Source organism: Phaethon aethereus, assembly GCF_964289735.1.
Source record: "Phaethon aethereus genome assembly, chromosome: 17".
Lineage (NCBI taxonomy): Eukaryota > Metazoa > Chordata > Aves > Phaethontiformes > Phaethontidae > Phaethon > Phaethon aethereus.
In genome coordinates this window covers 3,750,029-3,767,866 of record NC_138593.1, presented here as the reverse complement: position 1 = coordinate 3,767,866, position 17,838 = coordinate 3,750,029, and the positions used below count along the sequence as shown (strand labels likewise).

The following is a 17,838-nucleotide window of genomic DNA, read 5'->3' as shown; positions in this document are numbered from 1 at the left end:
CCAAACTACGCTGTATCATCTTTATTAAAATGTAAAGATATGTGCTTAAAAGAGAAAGGCGTAAACTTGTATCCTCCACCAGAGTAGAATTTGTTCTGAAATTCCACCCTGAAACGAGACACACACACACACACACAAAAAAAAGAGAACTGGTGTATTAATCCAAAATGACCAGTTGTCAAAGAATAGAACTGTGTACCACAAGAGGCTGAACAAAGCCAGTTCTAATCCTGTCACTTACATTTTCTGTGCAGCTATTTAACCTTCCTATCACAGACCCAGGCTATTTTTATGTTTCTCAAGAGAAACCCAAACACACTAACATTGGGCTGTAATGTCTTACTAATTTGTTTTCGAGTTAGTTGCAGTTAGTTGTTGCACAAATATACAACATCATGAGGACAATACTGTGTAATGCATACAGCTCTGCCTTGTGTGTTTATATACGTCTGCCTTTTCTTATACAGTAAATTTCGTCAGGTTTCAAACTCAATATTCTCTGAATACACTCCAATGAGCAAAGCTCATGACATTAAGACTAAGAAAGGATTAAAATACTTAAAGGTCGTCAGCCACACTTTAGCAAAAGTTTTGCTCACTACTATAAATGTTCTGTTGAACCAAATAAATAAAATAGACCGAAGCCTGTCAGTGATATAACCAGACTGAAATAAAAAATATTTAGCCACATTACTAATATTCTACAGTATGCAAAGGTGCAATACTATAGATCAAATGTACTCAGTTTGCACCAAAATCAACTCTGAATGTGGTAGAGGTTAATATGCATCATAAGCAAATATAATATTTGAATTTACTGAAAATATTCCAGAGGAACCATCACATTCAACTAACAAGCCATTTACTTAATATGATTAACTACATCTACTACAGCAGCATGAGGCTGTGAATTCTATACTTTTCTTTTAATAAGGCACCTAATATTGTGACGTGAAAATTCCTCTTAAACAAGCCAGTATACACTAAAGTGGTATAAAGAAAAAATTAACATACCAGTGAAGTCGTATAGCATGGAGAAAAGCAGAGAGCCCCTCCATGACTAAAAGAATAAAAACTGTTAGCACAGCAAAAAAGGCTAGAACGGGGACTAGCAGTAGGACACCATACGTCGTATCCACACGAAGACCCACTCTCATCACCATTTGCCACAGAACTTCTGATAACTCTATTAAAAAAAAAGTAGTTTTCATAATTAGTGTTGATTCTGCATACAGTCACCCAGTGAGCTATGCTAACCAACCCGTATTCCAGTTTAAACAGTATTACAGGATCTGCTGAACATGGGAACTATAAGCAATGCCCCCCCACAAGTTAGTTGCTTCCCCTCTTCCTCCCCCAAAATACTTAAAGGTATATCTCAGTTTCAAAATAAGTTCTACTTATGTCAACATTTTACACCATGACACCAGGACTTTAGCAAGTGCCTAAAGACCTTCCGAACTGGTCAATCAATGGAAGACAGAAAATGGTACTGTGACTACTGATGAGCTATTTATGTAAGGTAACAATGTGCTCAGATAATCGGCCTCATAATCGGCCTCTTTACAACACAGAGCAGTCAATGAAGAAAATTACTAGGTTCCAAACAGTAAGTCACACTTGTAGTTTGGGGGCTTTCCATAGATCATGATTAGTTTAAACAGAGAAATTTTTTTTTTTATTAAAAGATAATTCCATAGTAGTATCACTTCAACAGGCCAGCCACCCTCTAATCAACATTAAAAAATGGAAAAAAACCCCAAAAAACCCCCCACTTACGTGCATGAGCAAGACTTAATGCCCAGAGTCTCAGATATGAGGCTGTATTAGAAATACATCCTAGACAGTATTCAATGGTATGAATTGCTTGATTCATAAAAACATCTGCAAAATTAAACTAAAATATAAAAATACATTTGTATCCATTTAGACAACATAGTACAACATGAGAGAACAAAAACATTAATCTGCAAACCTTCATACACATAGAAAAGAATTTTCCATTAAAGGGTAATACATTGATTTCCTACAAGTAAAAAAAGATTGATGTTTAGGATCCTTATTACAAAGACAACATTAAAAAAAATATATCAGATGCTATAGTTTTCCAGTTAGTTTCCCCAATTACTTTGTTGATAGATAAAAATGAATACAATTTAGTATTTTCCACAAGGAATATCATCTAATACTTGAAAACTTTAAGTAGTAAAACAAGTCACGGTTCTAATTCCCATTCTATCGATGTCATAAGTTTACAATGTCAATTTTGGCATCTTTGAAACCAGTATTAATTATTTGTAATGCTGGTGATAGAAAAATAACTGCGCTAATACTGTAAACTCTAAATATACGTACTTGTTGCTAACAAAGAGCTACAAGTCTAATATTACTGCAAGTTTTAGCACTTACTTTGCATGGAACTATGACATTTTATTTCTTTAAGCAAACAATTCTTGTATTTTCTATGCATAAGAAGCAAGAGTCTACTATCTCAGTGAAGCAAGTGCTACACATAGTCTGCACACTGGGCAACTGAAGCAATTTATCTTTCAATTCACATGAAATGAGTGGTATCAGTCAAGACCTTTAAAAATTCAGCCAAACTAAACAGCAGCAATAGTTGGGGACTAGGAATGCTGCCCATGTCTCCCAACCCCCATTAGCAATAATCCTCATCACAAGATGTAATTTGCAGTCATAAAAAGACTTTTGTCTGGATGAAAAGCTGAGATTAATTAACAGCAAGCTGGGACATCTTCCTCTTGCCTTAATTTTAAGAATCCATAAAACTGCACAAAACCCAGGATTTTTATCGCACTCTTCAGTTGAAGGAAAAACTATAGTGTTAGATGCAAAGTCTATAGATCCAAATAAAGCACTCTTCCTGTCCTCCACTACAGATAGATTGCGGTTTACTGTAGCAATCCGAATATACCAAGAAATAATGATAAAATAGCAACAAATAAAAATTAGTAAATTGCATTCAGGCATCAAGGTCTTTGTAAAGGTTCAGGTGATTTTCTTGAAAACTTCCACGGACTCAGAGTACAGGTTATTGATTTTCCACTACTTTTCCACTTCTAATTTGCTTTTAAGGACATACAAACTACAGATTAAGTAAAAATATTACCTCCTCTCCATCCCCCTCTCTGTGCCCACTGTCTAAATGACTGCTTCCTTCTTCCACATCATGAGATCTCAGCAGAGAAAGTTCCTCTTCACTTTCTTTTCGAATTAGCTTGTAGCCACCCTGCAAAATGGAAATGTATCGTGTCTTTGTTAAGTAGACTGCCAGTGTCACTTTTAAAATTTATTTAAAGTAGTTGTGGGCAAAGGCAAAAAGAGAGCTAAAGGAACAAAGTACTATTATGTCTTACAGTCAAAGACTTTTCAAGCTGAGTAGAAATATTTAGTAAGGACATTACATCCAATGCAACACCACCTGAATTCTTCTATACTAAAGTATATATATGTGCAAGTGTCTCTCAATACTTACCCTGTACATTCTAATGCCTCGGCCTCCACTGTGCAACCAATATAAATAAAGTGGTTTACCAAAAAGCATTACAGGAACAGAAAGAAAAGCAATACTAAGTAAAAACCTCTGCAGCGCAACCTGTTTTTTGGGGGGAAAAGAAAAAATGAGATTAGATCACAAAATCAAAAGTAGGAAAAGCTTTCTGTTTTCCTTTAAAGGCCTGATTAAACATAAGAAAAATACTACTGATTCAGTGGGCATGTACTCCAAATTGAACTTAAGTAGTTTACTTAATCCATCCCTTTAAAAGGGAAGGTTACAGACATCCAGTGTCTTCAGAACTGGCTTCTAGATTAAGGCATTACTGATATTCAGTTTAATAATCTTATTTACAACACATAAAAAAGCATCAAAACTACAAGCATGAGACTCTCTTCTCTAGCCTTAATTTTAACCTGGGAGATTTTGTTCTGGAAACAGATACTTTCACAAGTCACTACATAAAGTCTTACAACCAATTAAAGAGTATTTAGTAATAATGTTTATTCAATTTCCGCCTTAGTCTGGTACGTTTCTCTTCCTAGAGCAACACAGCAATCAGCCTTTCATGACTGGTAAAGCGTTATCTGGATAGGGAACCCAGGATTTTCAGATGCTTGTAGAAACACTACTAACCTGTCCGGTGTAGAAGACCTCTGCCTCACCACCAGGAAACAGGAACATGTTAATAAACTGAATCAGAATGCTAGGAGCAGATGTAGAGTCCTCTGCAGAATATGCTAACCATTTAAAGATGATCATAAACACAAGGTAGCCAAAGATGCACATCATGAATAAAAGTTCAGGAAGAAAAACCAAATAAATATTATACTTCTTCTTGAAATGCCTAAAAGATAAAAGTGGGAAAAGAAATTAAAAATAAGTTTTACAAAGAAAGATCAAGATAAATACATGGGCCAAACGTGATTTCAATAAAACAGAACAGTACACAGCACTTTTAAACAGCAAGACTGAAATTATAATCCAGAACTGATTTCTTCATATTCAGTGAAATTGTAATCAGATATTTCAGTGGAAACCAAGACCATAGGAAGCATGTAACTCTAGTTAACAACAAGTGAAATTAAATCTTGTATTAATCGATGTCTTCAGATTTTTTGCATAGTACTGATCCATCATCTTATTTATGTGAAGGAAGACCTCTCTGTTACCATCTTTTTTTAAGAACGGCTTTCACAATTGCTATTATTCTGTTTTTAAAAAATTGTTCCATCTTCTCTTACCAGATTAACTGTTATAATTCAAGACTTAACAAAAACCTACAATGTTAATATTATCTTAACTTCTTGCACTTACAAGTGGTTAAATACCCCCAATACAACTCCAAACGTCATGTGTGTCACTCCAAAAATCACAGACATTTTCATTTTGAAAGAATTTAAAAAACTGAGACGGTTGCTTGCCAAATTCCATATCTGAAGAAGAGAAGACAAAACCAGCATTAACGAACAGCGTAATGGAAGGAATAAAACAGTATCCTTTCTTTATTGGAGACCAGAATTCTACCTCAAAAGGGGATCACAACTGAAATCTGAGTTTCATGAAAATAGTTAAATCTTTCTTTGACTTGTGAAGGGAAAAGCTGTTTTTGAATCAAGAATGCAAGCAGAAATGTATTTTTTTCCATAGTAAGATTTATCTTCCTAATATACATACCAAAATCTAATTTACAAATGACTGATCATCACAGATCATTTAAAAAAATAAAACTAACCGGATCAATTCCAAAGGGATAAGCTCCATTGTATACACCAGTAACATTTGGATCCAGTGTTAAAAATTGATTATACTTCAGATCCTCAAGACTGCAGAGAAAGAAAAACACAATCAGATCTGACATTGTGTAAAAATAGTGACAACATATACTTCCAGTTCTGCAGGACACTGTGCCTGCTTTCCTTTATATGACCAGCTCACCCACTGTCAGGCTTTAAAAGAAAAATAAAAGGATTTCTAAGCACAAAGGGCCTGGCTAATAATAATAGCAAAAAAAAAAAAAAATTCTAGAAACTCACAATCTGGGCTCAATTCACACTAACTGTCTTTGAAAGTTTCTGGATTTTATTCCTCTTTCCCCTAGAATGGAAAGTTTCATTTAAAAAGCTCACAATTTGCTTTTATATGAAATTCATTAACAAACACCCAAAGAGTAATTGGTATCTTTTTTCCCTTTTGCACTTGGGTGAGTTTCCACTCTAACTTAATATAGTTTTCAAGTTTTTAATTAACACAGCACTCACAATCTGTTCACATTTTAACCAAAGTCAGTGGTTTGGACTCTACTATTTTAAGCCATTTCCTGTTTTTGAGGCAAAACGAGATGCAAGCTGTGAACACTTAAATACCAAAGGGCCATGACACCTCAAAACAATGAGGTTATCCCACTTTGTGAAAAAGTAGGTTTGACAATTCACATAGTAAAAAAGAAGAAAAAAGTTAGCTATCAAGAAAAGCTGTGCAGTGACTAATGATTGCCAGTTAATTAATTTATTTCATTAATCATTAGTTTCTTTACAGTGGATGCTAACGCTGCTTGGCTATTTATTCCAGAAGCATGACCTAGGACAAATTTCTCCAAAACTAGCCCTGTGTTTTCTATTCCTCTCAAAATCTAACACATATATTCAGAAACTTCTCCTGGAAAATACAGTAATTGGGGACAAACTAAAATGATTAGCATAAAGACAAACCGTAAAACGGGAGGCTTTTTATGAATAAAAACAATACACAACAAGACAGAGTCCTATTGCTTTCTGTTAGGATTTTACAATACTACTGAAGTCTGCAACCATTCATAAGAACACCTTTGTGAGACCACCAAAAAAAGATGCAAAACACACCTGAGAAGGTTTAGGGACTGAATAAGCCCTAGAAATATCCCCTCACAAAACTATGTGCAAGTTCTTTACTAACAATACAAAGATGCTATGCCAGCTGCAGTTTTTAATTACTAAAAGTTATTAGCTAGCCTATAGCATTAGGGTATTGCAACAGAATTTGTTGCAGGAAAAGACTTGACTGTCATCTATACCAAATGATAATATTCTAGAAAATGTTCCAGGTGACTGAGGACATGTAAATCCAGTAAAGCAGCACTGATAAATACAAGATTAACCTGATAGATTGATTGAATTAAATATAATCAAATTCTGGTAGTGGTTTTGCCAGACTTCGTGTTCTCTGTGGACCTCCCAATTTAAGATAATAAGCAATTAATTTTTTTTCGTTTTTAAATAACTATTACTGCCTTTTTTATTTTAAGCATAGATGTATCACTTAGCCCGTAGTGCACTAGCACTTACTACCTTAACAAGTAGACTTTGCTATATTTCACTACATTTACTTACAACTCTCAATAAAAGGATGGTTAAAATGGGAGAGCAAAAGGGTTAAACTGTTGCAGGAAGTATATTTTTGTTTTAATGGTATAGCAAACAGAAGCATGCTACTCACCGCCAAACCTTCTGTTCAAACATTGCTGAAACATTCCACCCAGAACCAAATATATTTAATGACTTTGAAAAACAGTCATTATAGATCAATCCAGTGTATACAGAAAACAGACCCATTAATAAAATAACGTATCGGCCTTCAAATAACATTTTCATTATCTGCAGGTATTGGAAAAAAGAAAAAATAGAGAACATCATCTGCTATGTGAACAATCTTTATCTAGACATTTCTAAGAGAAACAAATTTTTGGCCATACAAAGACTTCTAAAAACTAAAAATTCTGGTGAACAGTCATTAAGGAATATGAAGAAACCTAAGGCCAACCAAAATGTAACGCAGAGAATTTTGCTTTAAGCATGTGAACATGCAATTTACAAATGTCAGTGACCAAGTGGGTGCAATTTATCTCCCCACATTCACAGCTTTATGTCAAGTGACTTATATGCAGAGATTTATATGCATTAGGAAATAGAGCTAGCAGCAAGAAGCATATTCTAAAAGACAGCTGTGGTTTAAATTGAATGCAGAGATTTGAAGTCCCCATGCATGCTCCCGTGACACAAACTAAGACTTTTCTCACTGGCGTCATTACACTAACAAATAGTCTTTATAAGCCATGTTTCCTCCCTGCGACTAGTTTTCAAGAAGTTAGTTATTTGCAGCCATTCTTAATTAAATATAATTCTAATGACATGCAGCTGTTCCTGCACTCCAACCCCATAGCATTAAAAAATAGTTAAGTTGAATAAATTTCAAACTAGTAACTCCTTTTCAGAAACAATAAAGCTGTGATTTGAAAAATAATTTTCTCATGATAGTTACTGTAACCACATTCTGTAAAACACACACATCACTAAGCAGCCATAGAGCAGAAGGAAAGACAAGCCCAGCAGTATCAACTAATTTTTGCCAGTCTTTCATCCCAACCTGATTATTTCTGCCCTTTCAAAACAAGTGAAGAGTTTAAGATATCACATTAATCTCTAGGAATATGGCAACTTTAAACACAGGAAATCCTGAAACAAAGGGGAAAAAAACCCAGTCTAATATATGTGCAATAAATAGTACTTTTCAGAAAGATAGTAACTATGTAATTGAAGTTATCTTGGTGGATAGGAAGCAAATTATTTGTAATTCCTTTTACCTCATCTTGTGATCTTTGTAATCTAGGGTGATTTTCATACAGTATTGTCAGGAGTGCAAATAAGAACATTAGCAGACCATGCCCAAAGTCTCCAAACATAACCGCAAACAAGAATGGGAAAGTGATGATGGTATAGAGCGCTGAAATGACAACATAACAGATTTCAGGCACACAGTGCAATAGATGATGTTGCTATCGTAATTACACCTAAGCAATTCAGCTACTTTAACCTCTCAAACAATTTTCAGCTTTAACTTTGAAAGACATTTCACCCCCTACTAATAGACCTTTCCTCCACACTATAAATTTAACTCAGTTTAAAGCCTGCTTATTGTGTAATCCCTTAGTAATGACAACTCCACAGCTGAGCATTAGCTGACAATTCTGAGGATAATAATATGAGCCCAGGAAATAGAACACAAGCAGTTCTTTTTCTGTGGCTTTTTGGGCTCTGTGTATAACGTACATTCTTCTGTACAGCATGACACAGACAACGTAGCTGCAAAAATACATAAGGACATTAAACTAACCAGACTATACAACAAGCTGGATTTTTTTCAAGTGATGAGCTCCACGCTTCAGTAATATCAATAGCCATTACCAAAGTTTTCTTTTTCCCCTAAATATCTTACCTTATCCAAGGTAAAACATATAAGGAAACATTACACAGCTATTATCAGCATCTTTAATGCTAAAATAACTCCGCAAAATCAAATCCCATCTTACTGCATGGAGCACCATTTGTACTTTTGATGAGCTACTGAAATTTTAAAACAGCTACGAATAAACAGTACGGTTGTCACCATTTTGCCTTTACTAGTGTTCAATTCAGCATGCTATTTAAACACAAAATAAGGCAAGTAGTAATGACAGCACAGCTCACGTTCAGATTTCAGAAGCACCAACCTGGATTAACTTCCCCGTAGTTTCCAACTCCATAAGCATCAACAATGTTTTGGAACCCTGAGGTGAATTTATTGGTACGTATCAAAGTTGGAGGAGGTTGTGTTGTTGGGATGGTATTCATGAATGAAGAAATTGTAGCTCCACTCTTCCTCTAATTGCAGACAGAAAGAAGACACATTTGTACAAAAACTCAGTTGATGCTTCATCTAATAATTTGAAATGAAAGTATTTCCTCTATCAGCAGTTTCACTGATCCCAAAACATCCCTAAATTAAGCCCCAAGTTTAACATTTATCCCTTTGTGCCTTCTTAAAAAAGAATTAACTGCTCTAAAAACACTGATTACGTACAGTGTTCTAATCCTTACTTCATATGAAATATCAGACGAAACTCATCAATCAATATTATAAAACAAAGACCTGTTACTAAAAATTCTCTTATAAAACAAAAAGACAGAGCTGCACTCAACATAACTAACACAAAGGAATTAACACCTTCTACTTGACTGCAAACAGCACTGTGAGCCCAGACAGACTTGGGTCCAACACAGAAGTTATTCAAGAAGAAAAAAATAAAATCACCACACAGATCACTAAATAAACACTCTGCCTATAAAGAAATTTTTTTATGTGAGTTCATAGAGACCCAGACCTGCCCGTGCCTACTTTTAGCCTATTTTAAGTAATTATTTTCTCTCCTTATCTGTATAGTTAGTTCAAGACAAAAGTTCTAACACCAGTGAGCATTCAGCTGACTTACTGAACCTTCCTCCAATGCATGGCGTAAATTTTGTAGATCAGCCACTGGACACCAAACCTCAGCAATTAAACATTTATTTGTGACATCAAAACTGCACAGGTTGAGTACATGATAAATGGCTTTCATCTTCTTCACTTGGATAACCCAAGCATAGATGGATTCAGACGCTTTACACAAGACCTGGCGTAAGTAATCCTCAGTTTTATGCAGCACCTTTGTCCAAGAAAAAACAATAAAAATTTCATTGAAAATGTAACAGTGGTTATGTTAACCACAGTAAGAGCACCTAGTATTTCTCCAATGCCAGATCACATTTGTAGGAGGGCACGCTAACCACTGCTTAAATTAGAAGGCAATACCAAATCTCAGAAGTTTAACAGATACATGCAACACGAGACTAGGGACATGACATACAGTCACATTCCAATCCAAAACCATACATATTTTGGAAACATATTCATGTACTTAATGCTGCAATTCGTCGAATGATTTCCTATGGTGCAGTGACTACAGCAAAGGGAATACTGTTATTTACTCACAGTATGAAGATCCTGAATACGAACGTTTAGTCCTTCAACAACTGCCTTGCGCTCCTCCATGGTATTTGGATAAGGATACACATGACAGTGATAGCTACAGAAAACCATAAGTTTTTGTTAAATAACCAAACAAAAACAAAACAAATGACCCAACGCCATGCCCTAGTCAAATCTGCAACACACCATTTAATAACCATGGAACAGATTCAGCCAAGAGAGTCAGTATTTTGCCTGTACTTAATAAGGACTGCAGATAAAATGACTCATACACTTATTTGTGTATTGTATAGCGATAAAGCTAGATGCAAGGGGGACAACGACAACACAAATTTAACTTCAAAAACCTTGCTTAAAAATCAACTTAGAATGAAGGGGAGCAGTGGAAAAGCTAACAAGAAAATGACTCAGGTATTAAGAAATTATATATATTAATTTTACATCTTACCAGTCACAAATCTTCTTAACTTTCTGGCCAATTTGTTCACCCCAATAGGACACTAAAAAAACAAACCATTTTGTGGTTTCACCCTAAAAAAAAAAAAAATATATATATATATATTAAGTTGATGAAGTTTGTTTTTAACTGACAATTCCACTGTCTTATAATTATAGAGCAAAATAACAAATTTGAATAATCAGAAAAAGCTGTGTTAGTACCATTAACCTTCCACCATTTTAGTGAAAAATCAAAAAACAGAATTCAAGTGTGCCAATCTCTATTTTTTTTTATATTAGAGGAGAAACAGAAAAATTTCTCAGAGAAAATGAGAGATACTATACTTTACCATCTCGGAATTATTAGTAACAAAAAAAATCTTAACAATTTAAAAATGTTACAAATTAGAATCAAAGCAAAATTTAAAAGCGACAGATTAGACAGCCATAATTGCCGATTTACAAAACGTGAATTTTATAAATTTCAAGAAAAAACTTCGTAGAAGACCAACTGTACTCCAAACTTCTTTTTCCCTTAAACACTGAATGAACAAATAAAATTACTATTAAAAGGTAACGCACTGTACAGGCCTAGTTAATAAATAACCAAGCAGCCATTTATGCCACCTATTTTGATCATGGTAGCCAATCATAAAGTCACTACTATTCCCCAATAAAGTTCTGCGCTCATCAAGCTGAACCATCATAAATTAATTGCTACTACTATAGTTATCGTGGCATCAGGACCTCTCATTTTAAAGTCTTACAAGTTCTAATATGTTAAAATAATTTTCACTCCAAGGGCACTGGGAAATCATTTACATTCATTACAGACCTGAGCAGCAATTCTTCCAAATCCTACAAGAAGTACAAAAAAAATAAACTCATAGTTACAATATTTACTTACTGTATCTGGATCTTCCAGACATTCATCCAACTCTGCATATGTAAGAATAGTATATCCTTTACAGACTCTCCACAGCATTTTTTCAAATGCTTCAACTTTTGCTATGTGAACTAACCCAGATATGAATCTATGGAAAAAAGGCAAATTTGAAAAACAAGCTAAAATCTACAAGAAAAAATAAAAACTCAAGAGTACATCATGACTCAGGATCACATATTGCAATAATTTAACATTTGGCATCTCTAGAGAAGGAAGCATCACCCTAAACAGGAAGTAACCGGTATAAGAGAGATACAATTTCTATTTGGAAAACACACAAACTGCAGGCCTGAGCACAGAACTAGAATTATATTTGACGTCATTTCTTTCTGTGATAGTAAGGTTCTTAACTTTTTTTCTTGATAAGATACTCTCTCGTAATGATGTTGTAGACAGCAGTATTCATACATCATTTTAAAGGCAAGTAGGCAATACCATTAATAATGCTACATTTACACTGACAGGTGATTAAAAGTGTGTTTATCCTAGAAAAACAGAGTTTGAACACTAGAAGAACATACTGATTTGGAGCATTTAGAGATTTTCCTTAACACACATACTTGGCTTGATGGAAGTTTTGTGACAGTTTTTTTGGCACTGTCTTACTTATCTCTTCAAATAATCCAATTTTGTTACAAAGGTACATTTGGGTCAGGCTCCTACCCTGTCTAAAACCATTTGGCTCATCTGAAATCACTGGAGTCACACCACATCCCATCTTTTAAGAAAACAGCTCATTATTTACAGCAGTTCATCAAGCAGTTTTGAAAGAGCACACACTGAAAACCTGCCATAAATGGATGGAACCATACTTACCCCAGCTTGGCACCCAGTCTGTGCATACAGTTGTAATCCACTAACGGCTCATTTTCCACAGATGGAAATTCTTCATAATCTGCATGTAAATGGGATTCATACTAGCAAATAAAAGAAAGATCATTCATAGCTTTCGGGAAAAATATTTTCATTCATTTATCATTCTAAAGAAGAAAAGTTAATTAAGTAAATTATTTCAATAAATATATAAAACCCTTTCCTGTGTTCAATTCAGACAACAGAGAGATCTCGGGATCTAAAACACACTAAGTGTTGCAAAGGTTACATGGTAAATTTCTTAGCACAGTTTATGCATCAAAATAACACAAATACTCCTCCATTCTCAGCTGACATCAGCAGTTACATTCAAACAATTCAAGAGAGAAATCACAAAGCTCCGAAGTTCAGGGCTGCATTTTGCTATGTATATGAACACAGCCTAGCACAAGGGGTTGCCAGCCAGGTTCTCTAGGTACTGAGCACAAACAACAACGAACAACATACAGTGCTGTAAAGCCTGACAGACACAAAGTCATACACTTAACTAGAACCACTAACAGAATGCAACAAAGATGACACACAATCCTTGTCAAACAACACAACCAGTACCTCAGCTGTTCTCCTGACAAATCTTTGTGTGACCTCTAACATGCACGTGTATTCTGTCAGCTCAAGCAGGTTTTTTCTCAGCTTTTCTTTGTTTTTAGTTACTTCCCTCAATTCTGTTTCCAGTTTCTGCAACTGTTCCTAAAACACAGAAAAAAAATTACATGGAATCAGCTATACTGCTTTGGAAATCAGGGGAGGACGAATTTTAAACATGTTAATTTGCCACAGTGATGGCAGTTTCACCATTTCTTAATTAACTTAAGCTCCATAGGTTTTATTCCTCAGTCTGCCAAAGATTGCTTTGTACTGAGTACACTTGATCCTCCACTGGCATCTGTTAAGTCTGCTGTTCTAACCCTAATTTGTGTCTGAGCTAAGTAATGCAGGCTTGGAATTAGAACTTCAGATAGTACAGGGTGCAAGACATTTATCTATCCTATTAATAAAATTACAGCAAAACAGAGTGTCATTCAAAATCATGTCTGCATTTTACAAGCTTCTACTTCAAACACAATACCAGAAAAAGCATTCAGAGACAACAGCACCATGTTTTGCTATGCAACCAGCACTGGAACCCGCAGAGCACGTAGGGCATATAAAACCTGCACACACCCTGGAAATTTTGGATGCACAAACAGAGCCTTACCTAAGTCCAAAAGCAGTAAATGAGGCTGAAGGACTACATCTACAGGTAACAATTTGCCTGGAACAGTGTAATATAACAGTCCATCAAAACAAAACAGATGACTGCAAACCCTGTGAGTTAGCTTTAACCCTTTCACAGGTATTTTGTGTTAATATCAAATCCTCACCGGCAGAAAGAAAGAAAGAAAAAAAAGACAAAAATGAAAGCAAAGGCTTCTGCCCCACCTGCATGCCTCTATAACTTAACTCATAAGTAAGACAGCAAGTAATGAAGTTTGAAATAAAGTTCCAAGATCCAGAGCATCTGTTGTGTGGAAAAGTTACCTGGATTTCTAAAATGTGTTTCAGCAAGGGAGCAGGAGGAGCAACATCTCCTTCAGGAAGTAGAATACCTGCTTTTTTAATTTCTTGTACTAAATACCCTGGAGTGGGAAGAAAAACAGAATCAGATAGGAAACTGTATTGCCTTACATTTCCTAGAATGCTGCATAGTTGACCTACAGCTGTTATTGAGGGTGCTGATCACACTGCAGCAACAGGTCCTAGCTATTTTATTCATTTATTTCAGCAACAACACACACACTAGAGTCTTCAAAAAGAATGCAAGGAAAGAGTGAAGACTAGTCCCTCCAGGGAGGAGAAAAGAAAAAAAGAGAAAAAAAAAAAAAAAAGACGGGCTTATGGAGTGCAAGGATAAAATACACTGAACATTTCTGTCTTGGAAGTTTGCAGAAGCAAGCTATCTTCAGAGTCCTCAGACTGAAATTTTCCAACCACAAGTACTTTTTAAGAAGCTTTTAATATTTCATAGTATCTCTTTGTTGCTGCAAGCTATCACTTTCTGCTAATCACACCATCTGCCAAAAATGGACATTTTGCTCATTGACCCATGTTTAGAATAAAGAGTGTTCAAACAAGGTGGCTTAAGCAACCTTGACAAAAAATGCAACTCACATTGGGCAGAGAGATTGCCAAAATAGTGACTGGGATGGTTTTGCATGACCAGCACATGCCTCTGATGAGAGATTCCAATAAAAGAATCCTTCAATGGTAACTTTTCCTTGGGATACACTGAAGAAATCTGCATCTCAATTGTAATGGTCTACATACCCTTCTCTATTCATTATGTACCATGTGAATACAACTATTAATAACTGGAGATTGTTTTTGAAGGTGCTTGGAAGTTCCACAGTACTGAGTTACATAATATGAAAAACAGGACTTATCTTATATGCAAGGAAATATCCAGAGTAAAGTTTCCATTTTCCTAGCAGGATTTTAAGCAGTCAACACTGAAATTGTCTCAACTATTTATAAGCAACACATTAGCAACTCTTCCTCACCTTTGAGCTTAAAAAAACCCCAACCTATATTTAGCACGTACATGTTGTAGTGCAAGTAAATTTTACAGCTCACAAAACCAAGCACCAGAGATCAGTGGTAAAATACTGGAACAGGTTGCCCAGAGAGGTTGTGAAGTCTCCATATTTAAAATCTCACAGGACATGGTCCTGGACAACCTGCTCTAGCTGCCCCTGCTTGAGCTGGAGGTTGACTAGGTGAGCTCAAGAGGTCACTTCCAACCTAAACGATTCTGTGATACACTCAAAAGTGATACAGCATATCAACACAAAGGAATATATTTATATGTTCTGACCCAATTCAGTCTCCAAAAATCTACATAAAGACTCTACATATGAGTGTATGCATGTGCATTTTTTCATATATATGAAAATTTTGTAAGTTTCTACAGCATTCAGATCATACAGGACTGGGAAGATTAAAAAAAAAACCTGTAGCTGAAACCTCCACTGTAGGTCCACTCTAGCAACGTAAACTTTAATAATGCCACAGATGAGAAAGTGCAGATACGGAAAGAAAAGCAGCTCACCAAGTATTCTTTCCATTTCTTCACACTTCTTTACTTCATTCACAAACTTTCTCTGAAATACACTTACATTTGGGTTGAGCTGAAGGAGAAGGACAAAATGCTTATTGAATAGCAACTACCCCTAAAAAAACACAGCTATTTCTGTGACTTCATGGAGCCAATTTTGCATGTATTCTACTTGCCCTCTTTCTAAAAAGTGCTTTTCAGCTAAGAAGGTATGAAAACCTAACAGGATTTAAAAGTCTTCAAATAATAAGGTTGGTTTTCTTAAAGCAGAATTATCAATGCCTCTTGCTAGTTTTACTCAAATAACAAAATAACTAGATCTACTAGAGAAACTATTCCTGATCTTATTTCTACAGTTTTAAAATACTGCTTAATGACTTCAAATTAACAAACAAACCAAGAACAAGCAAATTTTTGCAATGGATTTCCATAGAATCTATTTGAAATGTTAAGTTTCAAAAGCGTTTTTATGTACATCCCCATATTACAAGTGTGTAATGTCTCCAACTACCTATTCAGCTTTCAAGTCAGACCCACTAATAATTTCTGGAATAAATAGTGTGTCAGATACCTGGAATGGCATCAACACGTTAAACATAACACCCATGTAATGATTCTTACAGATTTGTCTCCTCCTACCTGCCATATTTACTAGCTAGCTGTTAATTTAAGTTCTCCCAGCTTTCCTTGCAAAGATTTTGCAACCTACATTTCTGAAGAATACTTGGAAGAAATTCCAAAGTCTCAGTCAGCAAGCAAAGACCATATAATTACAATGAGACAATGCAGAAGCAAGGTTACTTATTACCCGACCCAATTTTATGTTAGTCAGGCATGTAGTTTCCTCAAGGTGAATTGCTCCTCCAGGAACAGACATGTTTTACAAACCAGCAGTCCATGATGTTGAAAAAATAAGCCTACAGAACAGCTAAGATGTTTCTATCGATCTGTCAACGGGGTGGACATATCTATTAGCTGTGCACATACACTCAGACTAAAGGCAGTGGGGCTTCAGGTGGGTAACGGGACCCTACTGCAAAAAACCAAAAAAACAAACCCCTAAGTTTAAACTACATCTGCGAGAGACTTAGGATACAATCATCCCCAAACACGCCTCCCAACAGTCTCAGGGAGACTGGGGCCCCACACTGACTTTCTGTCACCCCACCTCGCTTTCAGGCAAATGCGTACATCGCATTTGCCACACACCCACAAGTCCGAGTCGCGGGCAAGAAGAGAGAGAAAGCGGTCTTGGAGCCTTTTAGATCGCGCCACTGCAATGAAACCTACACCTTCCCCACGGCAACTACTCCGCCCGGCTCGGCTTTCCCCAGGTCGCCTACCCGCCGGGCCCCCTCGGGGTCCTTCTACCTCCCCCAATCGCCCAGAAAGCCCCGCCGGGCACCCGGGCCCCGTCGCCGCTACTCACGTCTCGGAACTCCGCCAGGCCCCGCTCGCCCACCTCGCTGAGGCACTCGTAGGCCGAGCCGCTCTGGAGGAAGAGCTGCGCCAGGCACATCGGCTCGCCGCGGAACAGCGAGCCCATGGCGGGGCGGGGGGGGGGGGGGGGGGGGGGGGGGGAGCGAAAAGGCTCAGCGAGGCGGGCGCCGAGGCGGCGCGGCACGGCGTCCGGCGGGAGCCCGCGGTTGGGCTGCCATGGCGGAGCGCCCCAGCCCGCCGCCGGCAGCGCGGCCAGCTGCTTCCGGGGGGCGGGGCCGCGGCGGCGGCCAACCGGCAGCGAACGCGGAGCGCGGGCCGCTGCCGTCGGCGCGGCGTGCGGCGGCGGAGCGGGCCCGACTGGCGGCGGCGGCGGCAGGGGTGCCCGAAGGCTGGTGAGCCTGACACCCCCGGCCTCGAGCCCTGCGGGGCTGCTCGTCGGCAGCCGCCTCCGGGGAGCGCCCCACCCGCCCCTCCCACGCGCAGCGAACCCCGAAAAACGGGAGGGAAAAGAGTGCCCTGGCTGTCACAGGTTCAGCCCCTGAAAGGAGAAAATAGATTCCTAAGATAAATGTAGGATCCGAACCACAGGAAAACCCCAAACTGAACGTCGTGTTTGATCAACTGAAGAAAATCGGTAGTAAATGTTTTCTGTGCCGCCCGGGTCAGACAGAGGTTGCCAATGCAAACCATGGACTGGAAAGGAGTTATAGA

The 17,838-nt window shown here is 37.3% G+C and overlaps 1 protein-coding gene across 1 annotated transcript; it reads right to left on the bottom strand.

Annotated features, from left to right (window-relative positions):
* Positions 1-5: 5 nt before the first annotated feature.
* ATP6V0A2 (ATPase H+ transporting V0 subunit a2) lies at positions 6-17,233 on the bottom strand (the record flags this gene model as incomplete). Its single annotated transcript, XM_082007527.1, has 20 exons — positions 6-108; positions 1,015-1,186; positions 1,780-1,897; positions 3,131-3,250; positions 3,497-3,616; positions 4,154-4,364; positions 4,835-4,953; positions 5,253-5,343; positions 6,992-7,149; positions 8,136-8,275; positions 9,042-9,192; positions 9,801-10,013; positions 10,340-10,433; positions 10,785-10,867; positions 11,682-11,808; positions 12,537-12,637; positions 13,146-13,283; positions 14,115-14,212; positions 15,682-15,760; positions 17,150-17,233. The coding sequence occupies 20 exons, from the start codon at positions 17,231-17,233 to the stop codon at positions 6-8; spliced, it is 2,520 nt and encodes an 839-aa protein (XP_081863653.1).
* Between the last annotated feature and the right edge of the window lie 605 nt (positions 17,234-17,838).